General features: G+C 40.1%; 1 protein-coding gene across 2 annotated transcripts in view; it reads left to right on the top strand.

Moving 5' to 3' along the window:
- LOC126162793 (transport and Golgi organization protein 6 homolog) overlaps positions 1 to 15543 on the top strand; it is a 110707-nt gene that overhangs the window by 62292 nt on the left and 32872 nt on the right. For both annotated transcript variants that reach the window (XM_049919513.1, XM_049919512.1), the window contains exon 8: positions 4140 to 4330. In XM_049919513.1, coding sequence (XP_049775470.1) covers positions 4140 to 4330 — 191 coding nt within the window. The remainder of the gene's footprint in view (positions 1 to 4139; positions 4331 to 15543) is intronic.

Genomic DNA, 15543 nt, shown 5'->3' with positions numbered 1-15543 from the left:
AACACAAAACAGAGCAGTGCATTATGGGACATTTTTCTGTTACGAAGTTAAAACAACAATTCTGCTTCTTGTCCATTGCTGTTGGATGTATACACTGGTTCATACTTAACTTTCTGTATGGTATAACATTGGTAAATTGTTTGCTAATGGATTTGTTAGCTTTCTGTTACGTTTTATGAAACTCGTAAGACACTGCTCCTGTTTATGTGTATGTTTGTTAGTGAAAACCAATTTCTGTGGTAATAATGCCCAAAGCTAAAAGAAACACAATGCCCATTACCCACGCTCAGTGACTTTGCCTCCCCCACTGGTCTACCATTGCAACCTAATCACAGGGAGACAAACAATGGATTTGTTATGAGAGAGAGTCCCTGGCTGGCTGATATTCCCTATAGTATTACAAAGCAAGCTGTAGAAGTTTTGGCACTTTATATCCTTTACTTAGGGTATTTCTACAATCTTGTGAATGCCCACAAACTAAGTAGCTTCTATTTTTCTTTAATTTATTCCTTCTTTCTTTTTTTCATTTCTGAAATAGTTATTTGGAAAAATAATGAAAACCACGAAATCACATTGAATGATTGAGTGCTCAAATGAATCTTTTGTAATTTGTGGTCTACAGAGAATCTATATCTAGCCTCAGGCAGCCACTTGGTGGTGCTGGCAGATAGTGCCCACATATAGAGCTGTTTCAGTGGGATGGTTGTATGTGGCGGTTGGTCAGAAGGTTTCTGTATTTCTGATTAATGGTTTGATGCATTGCTGCCTACCAATAATGAGATGTAGCCAGTTTGTCTTGCCTTTCATGTTCAAGCAGTGGTTTCTTTACCTGTGAAGATAGAGACAACAAGAGGGGAAAGAAGGGGCTGGTAGTTGTAATCAGTTTGAATGTTAGGCATACGATTGGCCCCTGTACGGAAGTAGCATCACAAGAGGAGAAAAATTCAGATTTGTATTTGGACCATGAGGAATTGTCAGCCAACTAGAGGCGACCATTCTCTGAGCAATTGACAGCACATATTGCAGTCAGCTGTGGATTGTCAATCATGTCAGCTTCAGTAATATGTTGCATACAATCAGATACTGTTGCCAGCTCTAGAAAGAGACTCGTGCAGCTGGTGAAGGCAGTTAGCATTATTCCTGGGGTCTCTGCATGTTAAGCTGATTGGACTGTACTCTTGTGTGCAGTAAGACTTCACTGGATTTTAGCTAACTTATCGTACAGTAGAAAATATTGAATAAACTTACACTGTCAAATATGTGGCAAATGATCTGACTTTTCAGAATATAATAGTTAGGAAGTTATTGTAGTAAGATTGCTATAAGTAAACACCCTCAATTCTTCAGACTATGTGCAGTGTGCCACAGCAGTATGATTTTCAATATCTACCACTTGATTTTTGAGGACTCATTGGTTGATTGTCAACAGAAGCACTGCAATACACCTAGACTTATTTTTATCGGTACCTTTTCCTCGCACAATGCCACGTAATGTGCACAACTAAGCACTGCTTAAGAGCAAAGTAACTTTCCTAAGAATGTATACAGGTAGCGCACTGCAGAGAGTAATTGTAATATTAAACAAATACCATGCCAGGCCAAGACTACAGTTAGTGAAAGTTCACATGTGAGCTCAAATAGAAGTGACACTGGCACACAGCAGCAATTGACACCTACATACTATTGCATTGTTGACATAGCAAGCTACTTCCTACACTGTTGATACAAATGAATATCCTCTCTCGTGCTGTAATAAGATGATGAAGATTAAGCTACATATCTCACAGCAGAAAATTTAATTTTTTTTAAATAGGTTTTTGATATTTAAAAAATAGAAAATAAAATATTCCACTAAAATAGCAAAAAAGTTAATTTTTTAAAATATTCATGAATATTCATTAGTTAAAACTTCCGGGCTGAATTGCCGTGGTCCATATATAAAACTGCTTCTCCTTCCTGACGTTTCGTTGCCTACTGCGGGCAACATTTTCTGAAGTGAGTCGGCAACTGGCTGCCAGGCGCTGGAGGTTCCGCTTATATAGAGCGCTTAGATGACCCCACCACTCATCACATGCTTTCGACTTTAAAACTATCTCTGGCTAGTGCCATATGTCTTGATTATAGGTAATCGATAGTCACTTTGTTGGTGCAGAGTCGACTGCCATATCTTGTCTAGTTTTAATCATTCTTCTTTTTTATTAAAATTATTTTCGTGCTTGTAGATCTCTATATCTTCTCTATACATGCGGGTATAATAATGTGGGGTCCTAGCTATCAAGTTTGTCTCACTAAATTTTATTTCATGATCACCGTCTTTGAAAACGTGTTCCTCTACAGCTGATTTGTCAATTTGTCCCAATCTACAGTTCCTTTTGTGTTTCGTTAGGCGGGTATTAACACTCCTTTTAGTTGTTCCAATATAAACCATGCCACAGCTACACGGAATTTTATACACACCTAAGGGGTGTCGTGCGTCTTTCACCGATCTTAAACTTTCACTAATTTTCTTGGTAGGTCAAAAGATTGTCTCCACTTGAAACTTGGCCAAAACTTTCCAAATACAGTCCCTGATGTTATGAATAAATGGAAGAAAAACTTTTCCAGCCGACAGTGGTTGTTGTCGTGTATTTTCGGACACTTTTCTTCTAGGGTGGAGTGCTCAATCTATTTCGTTGTCAGTGTACCCATTTCTCTTGAAAGCCGTTTGCAACTGGCTTAATTCATCCTGCAAATAAATTGGCTCACAGATGTTATCAGCCCTGTCCACTAAAGTTTTTATGACTCCTCTCTTCTGCCTAGGATGATGATTCGAATCCTTCTGTAGGTAATGATCGGTGTGTTTGTCTCTCCTATATACCTTGTGCCCCAAAGTCCCATCTGCCCGTTTAATAACCAATATATCCAAAAAATTTAATTGTCCATTACTCTCTTTCTCCATGGTGAATTGTATATTTGGATTGAAACTGTTTGTGCACCAAAAAATCACTCAGTTCCTCTTCAGCATGATTCCATATCACAAAGGTGTCATCCACGTATTGATACCATTTCAAAGGGCTTTTTTTGGCCGACTGCAGCACTTGTTCGGAAAACTCCATAAATAGATTAGCAATAGCAGGGCTCAGAGGGCTACCCATGGCCACCCCATCAGTTTGTTCATAAAACTCGCCATTATATTGAAAATAAGTAGAGGATAGACAATGTCGAAACAAAACTATTATATCAGTAGGAAACACAGTAGGAAACATATCAGCTATGTAAGAAAGAGCTTCGTCAACAGGGACCATGGTGAACAGGGATACTACATCGAAACTGACAAGGATGTCACTTGGACTAACTGTGATCTCCCTCAGTTTTTCAATAAAGTGCATGGAATTTTTAATATGAGTGTCAGTTTTACCTGGATACGGTTGCAACAAAGAAGCAGGATATCTAGCCAGCTCTTGAGTAGGAGCCCCAATGGCGCTTACTATCGGTCTCAATGGGACATTGGGCTTGTGTATCTTAGGTGACCCATACAGTCTATAGGAGGGTAAGCTTCCGTTTTTCAAAGGTATTTTTTATCTTCTTATCTTGTTGACACAAATGAATAAACTCAAGTATGCTGTAATATGATTAATGAAGTCAAACTACAGATCTTAAATGTTGTTAAACAAAATACTGGTGTAGCTTTATGGTCTTTGTGCACACACATTCATCAGAGACATATTTGTTGGCTGTGAGGCACGGTGTTCAGAAAAAGCTTGATTACTTCATGTATATTTAAATATTTGTTGAAAGAATTTACTTTCGCTCTTTCTCTTAAGTTTGTGATCACAAAATGATAGCTGGGCTGTCTATTCCTTAGCTTTAGGAGCTACAGCTCCCAGCACAGCCAATAGACACATCCAGTAATCCCTGAATTTAACTTACGTAAGTCTACCTGCTCCTCCTCTTTCTTTTCCGCAGTTGGTATTTAAGATGGCTTACTTTGGAAGAAAATGTTTGTTGTAATGAAAATTAGTGTCATTTGTACATCACTGTGTCCCTAGCATAGATCTTCCTTTAGTTACTGTCCTTGTGTCTCATGTGCTTGTTAAGTCTGTCTTGAAACGTTGTCAGTAGCTGTTGAGTGCCCTCTGTAGTGCATGTTTTTGTTACAGAGTCACGCAAGCTTATTGTACCGGAGGAAGAACTAACACTGTGCATAGTGAACATGCACCGGCTGTTTGCAGAACATGTCAGTGGCTCCTCAGAGCCTGCCCTGCCGCCAGTGTCCTATGCCAGCTTTACACCTGTGTTATTTGCCCTCTACAAGAGAGTATACTCCAGTGCATGCCATTACAAATCTAAAGTAAGTAGTGTCATAAACCTTAATAAATACTTTTCATGTGGTATGAAGTCATGATAGTCTGAATATAGTGAAAAAAAATTTAACTGAATTCTGGAGAGCATTTTCAGAAATATTTGATTCACAGATTGTAATTAAAGCTGTCCACATTCTACAATATTCTTGTACTGCCATAAGTTTGGTCTATAATTAATAAGACGAGCAAAACAGTATTGAACTTGCAAACAAGGTGAATGTGCTCTTTGTTCCAGATGTCTTCACATGGGTTTCAACTCACTAGCATAACATGATGATTCACACTGAATTTTCCATGGAACAATTGTTTTGAATGAATGAATTATGAAAGGAGTAGGGACCTGAAAAATTTGCTATTTTGTAATAAATGCAAATGTAGATGCAGGTTCTGACTCAATTTGCAAAAATGTGAAATTGCGGAGTTGCCTAATAATATAGCAAATTATATCCGGAGTGACCATTTTATGAGACAGTTTTAAATACCTTTATAGTCTCCAAATAAGTATTGAAAATGTAACCAATTTTCAGTTACTGGTGTTTCACAATAAGTCATACCTGTGCATGAATGCGATGATATATCAGTTTGCTCCTAAGTTCTGCTGTGGTCCCACATCAATTGTTGGCAGTGGAATGATCTCTCCAAGATACATACCATGTGTGGTAATGTAGGACTCGGCCATGGCATCTAGCATCATAGACTCGATAAACATGTATGTTTTTTAGCTAGCTAAAATTTTTATTGTGGTTCACTGTAGCACTTTCAGATGAAAGGTGGGCAGGGATGTTGGTTTGACCTACATTTGCTTAATATACCACTACAGGTCAGGCTTGAACTACCTCCTTCATGACACTGGCCAGCTTGGCAAGCAATTGTGCAGCAGCCATTACCAAATGCTTTGTGTACTCAGCTTTGCTTTGGGTTGTGTGTGTTTCTTGTTGTTTGCTTTTCTCATTTTGAAATGAGTGAAGACACATGCTAGCCCCTCGTGGAGCTGGAGTAAGACTCCTGTAACACCAGAAGGGATTAGGGATTTGTTTGACTGTATCAGTTCTGTTTCCACAGAAGCAGAGACCATGGATGTAGATTTGACAGCCCACTGGGAGGGAGATGGGATCCCATTTCCCAAACTGCCCATCTCCCCTAGGCTGTCTAAGTTATCATTGTTTATCTCATTGCTGACTGCCATGTTATAGTGTCTGCTTTTATAGCAACTGCAAAACAAAATCAGTCAACAATCAAATGCACGGTCTTCCTGTAAAGTGTGAATAGTTACACTGCCTTTGGAATTGTGCAGGTACATGGTGGGGAGAGGATGGGCTACTGGGTGCAGAGTCAGGAGGCTGTGCTGTTGGAGACAAGTAGATTTGTTGGTGGGGTGCAAGGCATGAAGTGTTGGAAGGGGAGCAGAGGAGGAGACAGGTAGGTGGAAGGCAGGAACTAGCATAGGTTCAGCCCAGAGGGGTTACAGGAATGGAGGATATATTGTAGAGAAAGTTCCTGCCAGCATGATTCAGAAAAGCTGATGTTAGTAGGAAGAATCCAGATGGTGCAGGCTGTGAAACAGTCATTGAAGTGAAGCACATTGTGTTGGGAAGCATGTTCAGCAACTGGGTGGTCCATCTGTCTCCTGTCCACTATTTGGCTGTGGCCAGTAATGTGGACAGACACTTGAAAGTTGTGATGTCCATGTAGAAAGCAGCAAACTGAGCAGCTTAATTTTTAGATAACATGGGTGTTTTCACAGGTAGCCCTACTTTTGATGGGATAGGAGATGTCTGTGACAGGGCTAAAGTAGGTGGTAGTGGGAGGATGTATGGGACAGATCTTGCATCTAGGTCTATTGCAGAGAAATTAACCTTATAGCACGGGGTTGGGAGCTGGGGTGGAGCAGAGATGGACAAGGATACTCCAATTTCCAATGAGATATGAAATGAGTAGGAACCTGAAAATTTTCCTATTCTGGAATAAATGCAAATATAGATGCAGGTTCTGTCCCAGATTGCAAAAATGTGAAATTGCCTAATAATATAGCAAATTATATCCTGATGGACCATTTTGTGAAACAGTTTTAAATACCTTTACATTCTGCAAATTAGTATTGAAAAAGTAACCAGTTTCCAGTTACTGGCATTGCACAACATCCGACAAAGTGTAGTTTGGAAAGAACGTGCATAATAATTTATTTTCAAAATAAAAACCATACCTGTATGCTATTTATGGGCTGTAGAATACCACTGTGGTAGGGGAACGGAGGATAGCGGGTAGGTTATTTTACATTTCAGGTCATGATGAGAGGTAGTCGAAACTCTGGCGAAGAACGTGATTCACTTGCTCTGGTCCTGGGTGGTACTGAGTCATGGAGGAGTGCTTCTTCGTGACCGCATGGTGAATTTGTGGGTGGTGTTAGGTGACTGGAGAGATAATGCTTGGGGGATCTGTATCTGGACTAGGTTGGGTGGGTAATTTCAGTCTGTGAAGACCTCAGTAGGATCCTTGGTATATTTGGTTTAGGGATTGCTTGTCACTGCAGAAGAGACAACCTCTGGTGTTAGGTTGTATGGAAGGAACTTTTGGTATAGAACGGAATTGCTGGTTGTAGATTTGATGTGGACTGAGGTACTTGTGTACCCATCCTTGAGGTGGAGGTCAACATCGAGGAAGGTGGCTTGCTTGGATGAGAAGCTCCAGGTGAAATGAATGAGGGAGGAGTTGAGGCTCTGGAGGAATGTGATATGGTATCCTCACTGTCAGTCCAGGCCACGCAGATGTCATCATTAAATCTGAACCAGGTGATGGGTTTGGGATTGTGGGTGGTTGGGAATGATTCCTGTAGATGGCACATGGTCAGGGAGACCAGGAAGCATATTGTAGCTTTGGAGTCAGTTGAGCATTGTTAAAGGTGTTGTTCAGTAGCAGCAGTACCATGAGGATTGGGATGATGGTGTACTGGGAGGTAGCATGGACAGTGACAAGCAGAGCATGTGGTGGTAAAGGAGCAGCAAGTGTGAAGAGTCATAGGAGGAAATGGCTGTTGCCTTCTATGCTGTAAGGTAAGTTACGGGTAGTAGGTTGAAGGTGTTAGTCCATGAGAACAGAGATTCTCTCTATAGGGGCACAGTAACTGACTACGATAGGGCATCCTTGGTGATTGATTCATTTACGAACTTCAGGAAGCGTGTAGAAAGTAAAGGTGCAAGAAGTGTTTGGGAGTGAAGAGAGACGTAGCCTCAGGGCAGAGATTCTGGGACGGACCTAAGGGCTTGAGGAGGGACTAGAGATGCTGCTGGATTTCAGGAATGGGATCACTGTGCCAGGGTTTGTAGGTGGACATATCTGCCAGCTGGTTGAATCCCATGCTAGGTAATTCCTGTGGTTTATAACTAGTGGTGCAACCTATGTGGGCAGGTAGGATTATAGGTTGGAGACCGTTTTTAGGTGGTGGATTGTGGTTCTTTCTGTGAATGTAAGGGTGGTTTCCATGTTGAAGGATTTGGAGAACGATGGTGAGGCAAGGTTCGAGGTTAAGAAATTATTGAAAGTTAACAGCAGTGATTTGAGGGCTGTGAGGTGGATCACAATTTGATGGGTGAGTTAGTGGAGTCAGACAGGGTTCAATATTGATTTTGGGTTAAGTTTGATTGGTGAGGTTGGTGGCAAAAAAACAGTTTCCACTGTAAGGAACAGGTGAACAAAAGGTCTTTGAATAGTAATTATTCTTTTCTCCTATTAAACCTTTGTCACTTTAAATATCACCCGAGACACTTTTTAACAATAAATTGTTGTTAATAGCATTCGAACAGTAACTGTTATATACTGCTACTGACTGAATCTAACTGCTTGCAGTGGCAGACTGCTTCTGACTAGCCAGGCTCAAATTGCCCCACCATCAATGTTTGTCACATTACTCTTATTTCTTCATACTATATTCTTAACATTTTATTTTTTAAATTATTTCATCAAAAATTATTAGAGAGATGGAATGCTAGTTTGACTATGGCTTCAATAAAGGTCAGCTTAAGATTTCAGTGTGTAAACATAATTATTAAGATTTAACTTTAAACAATTTGCTGCCAATTTTCATATGGGGTTTTTCAACATGTTTCAAGAGAAGTTTACCTATATCAGTTGATGTAACTCAGTGCCAAAACAAAATGATTATACCAAAATGGAGTGAACATTGAGGGGTTTCAGAGTGGCAAAAGTGCGAAAATTTTGGTACACATTTAATATTGATACGTTGCTTACAATTACTCTTCAGCTTCTGCCCTTGAAATAACTTCAGCTGTTACAGGTGATGATCAATATTTATTGTATATCCAACTAAAGATATCACATTTGTGTAAGGTCTTAAAACACACTGCGTCTGACTACAAATTTTTTGACGTCAGTATGCTGTTTGTCACCTGGTGACATACGTTGATTTCTATTGTGAAATGACTGGTGGTGTAAAGGGTTAAGAAAGTTGAAGCTTCACGTATGTAACACAATGGCTATTTAAAAGAAAAACAGTGCACTGCTGGTAAAGTTATTTTATCAGAATGGCAGCAATAGCAGTGCTGCATTGTGGGAATATTGCTGACAGAAACATCTGCAAAGAGGCCCGTTGTCAATAAATGGGTTAAAGAATGTTGTTGTTGTTGTTGTGGTCTTCAGTCCAGAGACTGGTTTGATGCAGCTCTCCATGCTACTCTATCCTGTGCAAGCTTCTTCATCTCCCAGTACCTACTGCAACCTACATCCTTCTGAATCTGTTTAGTGTATTCATCTCTTGGTCTCCCTCTACAATTTTTACCCTCCACGCTGCCCTCCAATACTAAATTGGGATCCCTTGATGCCTAAGAATATGCCCTACCAACCGATCCCTTCCTCTAGTCAAGTTGTGCCACAAATTTCTCTTCTTTCCAATTCTATTCAATACCTCCTCATTAGTTATGTGATCTACCCATCTAATTTTCAGCATTCTTCTGTAGCACCATATTTCGAAAGCTTCTATTCTCTTCTTGTCCAAACTATTTATCATCCTCGTTTCGCTTCCATACATGGCTACACTCCATACAAATACTTTCAGAAACGACTTCCTGACACTTAAATCTATACTTGATGTTAACAAATTTCTCTTCTTCAGAAACACTTTCCTTGCCATTGCCAGTCTACATTTTATATCCTCTCTACTTCGACCATCATCAGTTATTTTGCTCCCCAAATAGCAAAACTAATTTACTGCTTTAAGCCTCTCATTTCCTAATCTAATTCCTGCAGCATCACCCGATTTAATTTATCTACATTGCATTATCCTCCATTTGCTTCTGTTGATGTTCATCTTATACCCTCCTTCAAGACACTGTCCATTCCGTTCAGCTGCTCTTCCAGGTCCTTTGCTGTCTCTGACAGAATTACAATGTCATCGGCGAACCTCAAAGTTTTTATTTCTTATCCATGGATTTTAATTCCTACTCCTAATTTTTCTTTTGTTTCCTTTGCTGCTTGCTAAATATACAGATTGAATAACATTGGAGATAGGCTACAACCCTGTCTCACTCCCTTCCCAACCACTGCTTCCCTTTCATTCCCCTCGACTCTTGTAACTGCCATCTGGTTTCTGTATAAATTGTAAATAGCCTTTTGCTCCCTGTATTTTACCCCTGCCACCTTCAGAATTTGAAAGAGAGTATTCCAGTCAACATTGTCAAAAGCTTTCTCCAAGTCTACAAATGCTAGAAACGTAGGTTTGCCTTTCCTTAATCTATTTTCTAAGATAAGTCGTATGGTCAGTATTGCCCACGTGTTCCAACATTTGTTCGGAATCCAAACTGCTCTTCTCAGAGGTCGGCTTCTACCAGTTTTTCCATTCGTCTGCAAAGAATTCGTGTTAGTATTTTGCAACCGTGGCTTATTAAACTGATAGTTCAGTTATTTTCACATCTGACAACACCTGCTTTCTTTGGGATTGGAATCATTATATTCTTCTTGAAGTCTGAGGATATTTCGCCTGTCTCATACATCTTGCTCACTAGATGGTAGAATTTTGTTAGGCCTGGCCCTCCCGAGGCTGTCATTAGTTCTAATGGGATGTTGTCTAATCCCGGGGCCTTGCTTTGATTTAGGTCTTCCAGTGTTCTGTCAAACTCTTCATGCAGTATTGTATCTCCCATTTCATTTTCATCTACATCCTCTTCCATTTCCATAATATTGTCCTCAAGGACATCGCCCTTGTATAGACCCCTCTATATACTCCTTCCACCTATCTGCTTTCTCTTTGCTTATTACTGGATTTCCATCTGAGCTTTTGATATTAATGAAAGCCGTTCTCTTTTCTCCAAAGATCTCTTTAATTTTCCTGTAGGCAGTATCTATCTTACCCCTAGTGATATGCGCCTCTAGATCCTTACATTTGTCCTCTAGCCATCCCTGCTTAGCCATTTTGCACTTCCTGTTGATCTCATTTTTGAGACGTTTGTATTCTTTTTTGCCTGCTTTATTTACTGCATTTTTGTATTTTCTCCTTTCATCAATTAAATTCAGTATCTCTTCTGTTACCCAAGGATTTCTATTAGACCTAATCTTTTTTACCTACTTGATCCTCTGCTACCTTCACTATTTCATCTCTCAAAGCTACCCATTCTTCTTCTACTGTGTTTCTTTCCCTCATTCCTTTCAGTCGTTCCCTAATGCTCTCCCTGAAGCTCTCTACAACCTCTGGTTCTTTCAGTTTATCCAGGTCTCATCTCCTGAATTTACCACCTTTTTGCAGTTTCTTCAGTTTTAATCCACAGTTCATAATCAATAGATTGTGGTCAGAGTCAACATCTGCCCCTGGAAATGTCTTAAAATTTAAAACCTGGTTCCTGAATCTCTTACCATTATATAATCTGTCAGATACCTTCCAGTATCTCCAGGCTTCCTCCATGTATACAACCTTCTTTCATGATTCTTGAACCAAGTGTTAGCTATGATTAAGTTACACTCTGTGCAAAATTCTACCAGGCAGCTTCCTTACTCCCATTCCATATTTCCCTAATATGTTTCCTTCTCTTCCTTTCCCTACTGTCGAGTTCCAGTCACCCATGACTATTAAATTTTCGTCTCCCTTCACTATCTGAATAATTTCTTTTATGTCATTGTACATTTCATCAATCTTTTCGTCATCTGCGTAGCTAGTTGGCATATAAACTTGTACTACTGTGGTAGGCATGGGCTTCATATCTATTTTGGCCACAATAATGCGTTCACTGTGCTGTTTGTAGTAGCTTACCTGCATTCCTATTTTTTTTATTCATTATTAAACCTACTCCTGCATTACCCTGATTTGATTTTGTATTTATAACCCTGTATTCACCTGACCAAAAGTCTTGTTCCTCCTGCCACCGAACTTCACTAATTCCCACTATATCTAACTTTAACCTATCCATTTCCCTTTTTAAATTTTCTAACCTACCTGCCCGATTAAGGGATCTGACAGTCCACACTCCGATCCGTAGAACGTGTTTTCTTTCTCCTGATAACAATGTTATTATTAAAGAATACGATCAAGAAATTGGGAGATGCAGGTGAATTAGGTGGTGCAGCAAGGAGGAGGAGGCAGCCCATTCCCATGGCAGTTGTTGACAAAGTTGCTATAGCTATAGTTGACTGTGCAGCACATACCTTGGATTCTGTAGTCAGTGCTTGAGATATGTCAAGGAAGTTATCTCTCCCCTGATCAACACCTCAAAAGCTTTTGTTGCTCATTGTACACTAGTATACCAACACGATTCAGCATGTGCACCAAATGAAGCCCCAAGATAGACTACAATGTCATGACTTTGCCCTTCATTTTTTTGGTACACAGGGAAATGAATTATATGTGGCCGGAAAAGTTCTTTGAATGGATGCTGCACCTTTTACTCTGTGCTGTGTTGTGAATGCGCAGAACTGTCACATATGGGGCTCTACTCTACAATATGTTGTGCAGGAACATCCACTAGACTCTGCTTATGTGACTGTGGTGTGGTTCCACAAGATTCTTAACTTTAGTCTGTTTTTTGTTGAAGTGACGACACCTTGTGGGCCTGTTAGGTGTACAGTGAAATCTGCACATTATAAGGACCTCCTTGTACAACACGATTCCAACATTGCAAGAGTGCATTTGTGTCCACACCATGATTTTTGTGTCAAATAGGGCGACACCACATGTCACTTTCCAGGTGAAAGATTTGCTTCGAGAAACCTTCGGTGATGACTATCACCTCTAGGCAATTTTGAGATGTGTAGCTTTCCAGAGCCTCTGACCTAAATCCATGTGACTTCTGATTGTGAGGCTATGTGAAAGTTAGTGTCTGTCAGGGACATATCCAAACTCTTCCTGATCTGTCGGATAGTATACAATGACATACTGTTCCGATTACACCTGATAAGCTGCAACTGTCACCCATGCCATGTTAGGGGTGCAGCCTGTTTGGAAAGTGTAGTTTTTAAAGAATGTGCATAATAATTTATTTGAAAAATAAAAACCTTACCTTTGTGTTATTGGTGGGCAGTGGAATACCACTCTGGAAGGGGTGGAAAGGGTAGTGGGTAGGATATTCTACATTTCAGGTCACGATGAGAGGTGGTCGACACCCTGGCAGAGAACGCGATATAATGTGTGACCATATCCTAATAAACATGCCAGAACCACTGTTATCGTGTATTTATCATTCCTTCCATTTCCCTACACCCACCAAAACATTCTGATTGCTTACAGCACCATGTTTTCACCTGGTGTTAGAAAGTGGAACTGTTATTTTTTTTCACTTTGCAAGTGCACCAGTTAATGAACATACCTACGAAGTTTTAGTGTCCTGTGAGGTACACAGCCTACACTGTAGCACTTGGGAACACCGTCAGTTTAATTATAACCACCTGTAACTTTATGTATATAAAAGTGATCTATTCATTGGTGGGAAGTGTGCTGCTGTTTCTTAAGAGAAACATTTGTTGAAAGAGCTAACAGAGGAAAATAAAAAGTTTTCATTGGTGCTCAGCCATAGTCAAACAGTATTTTTTGAAAGGATTTACCACCATTTGACTGTATATTTCTGTATTTTTCTTGTGTACAATCTAGATTTTGGTTTTCATGCCATTATTGAGTACAAAGTTCTTAGACCATTAACATTATTTTTCTGTGTACTGCGCAGGATGACAAATACACAGTTCAACACATTTGCTTAGCATTGATATCAATGGTACAAAATTAACATCTTGTAGGAATGCAAGACATTATCGTGAAAGTGTATTGTATCTTGGAAAGATAGCCCAACGCCAGTAAATCCAAGACTTGTGAAATGTTTGAATCAGTTCTTTGTTTCTTGCTATTACCAGTTGAAATCTGTCAGGAGACGGCTGCACAATGTTTGTGAGAGGCAAATCTAATAATCTGTTACATGTGCAATCACACACAATTGAATCTGAGAGAAAACTAGTTCTTCTTTTAATTCTGAATAATGTCAAAATATTTTAACAGTGTGATTGTTAGTCCAGCAGGACTAGTTCTGTACACACTGAGCAGCAGAGTATGTAAAAACATAGCAATCGTTCCTCCCCCCCTCCCCCTTAAAGGTCAGCATATTTTGAATGGCAAACTCTTTGCACTGAACTAATGTGAATACTTCAGTGTAAGTATGTGGTAACATGTAGGTACTTCTCAATGAAAATGGAAACATGTTGCCTCACAGTTGCTTAAGTTCACAGAGCAGTGCTGTTGCTGTGCTTGAATATGACACAAACATTAACCACACAACAGTGTAATCCGGCAGCAAAACTTACTGTTAAAAAAGTGACAATTAGTTAACTGTGCTTGCACTGTCAGTAATAAACTAGGTGATCAGAAGTATCCGGACACCTGGCTGAAAATTACTTAAAAGTTCATGGCCCATTCTTAGCTTTGATGACAGCTTCCACTCTTGCAGGCATATGTCAGGTGGTGGAAGGTTTCTTGGGGAATGGCAGCCCATTCTTCATGGGGTGCTGCACTGAGGAGAGGTATCAATGTCGGTCGGTGAGGCCTGTCACAAAGTCGGCATTCCAAAACATCCCAAAGATGTTCTTTAGGATTCAGATCAGGACTCTGTGCAGGCCAGTCCATTACAGGGATGTTATTGTCGTGTAACCGTTGCGCCACAGGCTGTGCATTATGAACAGGTGCTTGATAGTGTTGGAAGATGCAGTCACCATCCTCGAATTGCTCTTCAACAGTGGGAAGCAAGAAGGTGCTTAAAACATCAATTTAGGCCTGTGCTTTGATAGTGCTATGCAAAACAACTAGTGGTGCAAGCCCTCTCCATGAAAAACAAGACCACACCATAACACCACTGCCTCCAAAATTTTACTGTTGATGCTACACACACTGGCAGATGAAGTTCACCAGGCATTCGCCATACCCACACCCTGCCATCGTATCGCCACATTGTGTACCATGATTCGTCTCTCTACACAAAGTTTTTACACTGTTCAATCATTCAATGTTTATGCTTCTTACACCAAGCGAGGCATCATTTGGCATATACCAATGTGATGTGTGGCTTATGAGCAGCCGCTTGACTATGAATCCAAGTTTTATCACGTCCTGCCTAACTTTCATAGTACTTGCAGAGGATCCTCATGCAATTTGGAATTCCTGTGTGATGGTCTGGATAGATGTCTGCTGATTACACATTACAGCTCTCTTCAAATGTTGGCGCTCTCTGTCAGTCAACAGACGAGATCGACCTCTACGCTTTTGTACTGTATGTGTCCCTTGACGTTTCCACTTGACTATCATGTTGGAAACAGTGGACCTAGGGATGTTTGGGGGAGTGGAAATCTCGCATACAGACAGATGACACAAGTAACATCCAGTCACCTGACCACGTTCGAAGTCTGTGAGTTCCGCAGAGCACCCCATGCTGCTCTCTCACAATGATGTCTAATGACTACTGAGTTGCTGATACGGAGCACCTGGCAGTAGGTGGTACCACAATGCACCTAATATGAAAAACATATGTTTTTGGGGATGTTTGGATACTTCTGATCACATAGTGTATATACTGAATCGATTACTAATCGAGCAAAGACCACTGTTCTTATAATAGAATAAAATGATTAATTTTTTTTGTGATTGTCACTTCTTTTTTCTCTAAGATCAACCAGAAGTGTTTCTAAGTTACATTAAATGAGTAAATAATTTTCTTCAAAAGTAAGAAAA

The sequence above is a fragment of the Schistocerca cancellata genome, chromosome 2 (genome assembly GCF_023864275.1).
Source record: "Schistocerca cancellata isolate TAMUIC-IGC-003103 chromosome 2, iqSchCanc2.1, whole genome shotgun sequence".
NCBI classification, from domain to species: domain Eukaryota; kingdom Metazoa; phylum Arthropoda; class Insecta; order Orthoptera; family Acrididae; genus Schistocerca; species Schistocerca cancellata.
This window is presented reverse-complemented; position numbering and strand designations above follow the sequence as displayed.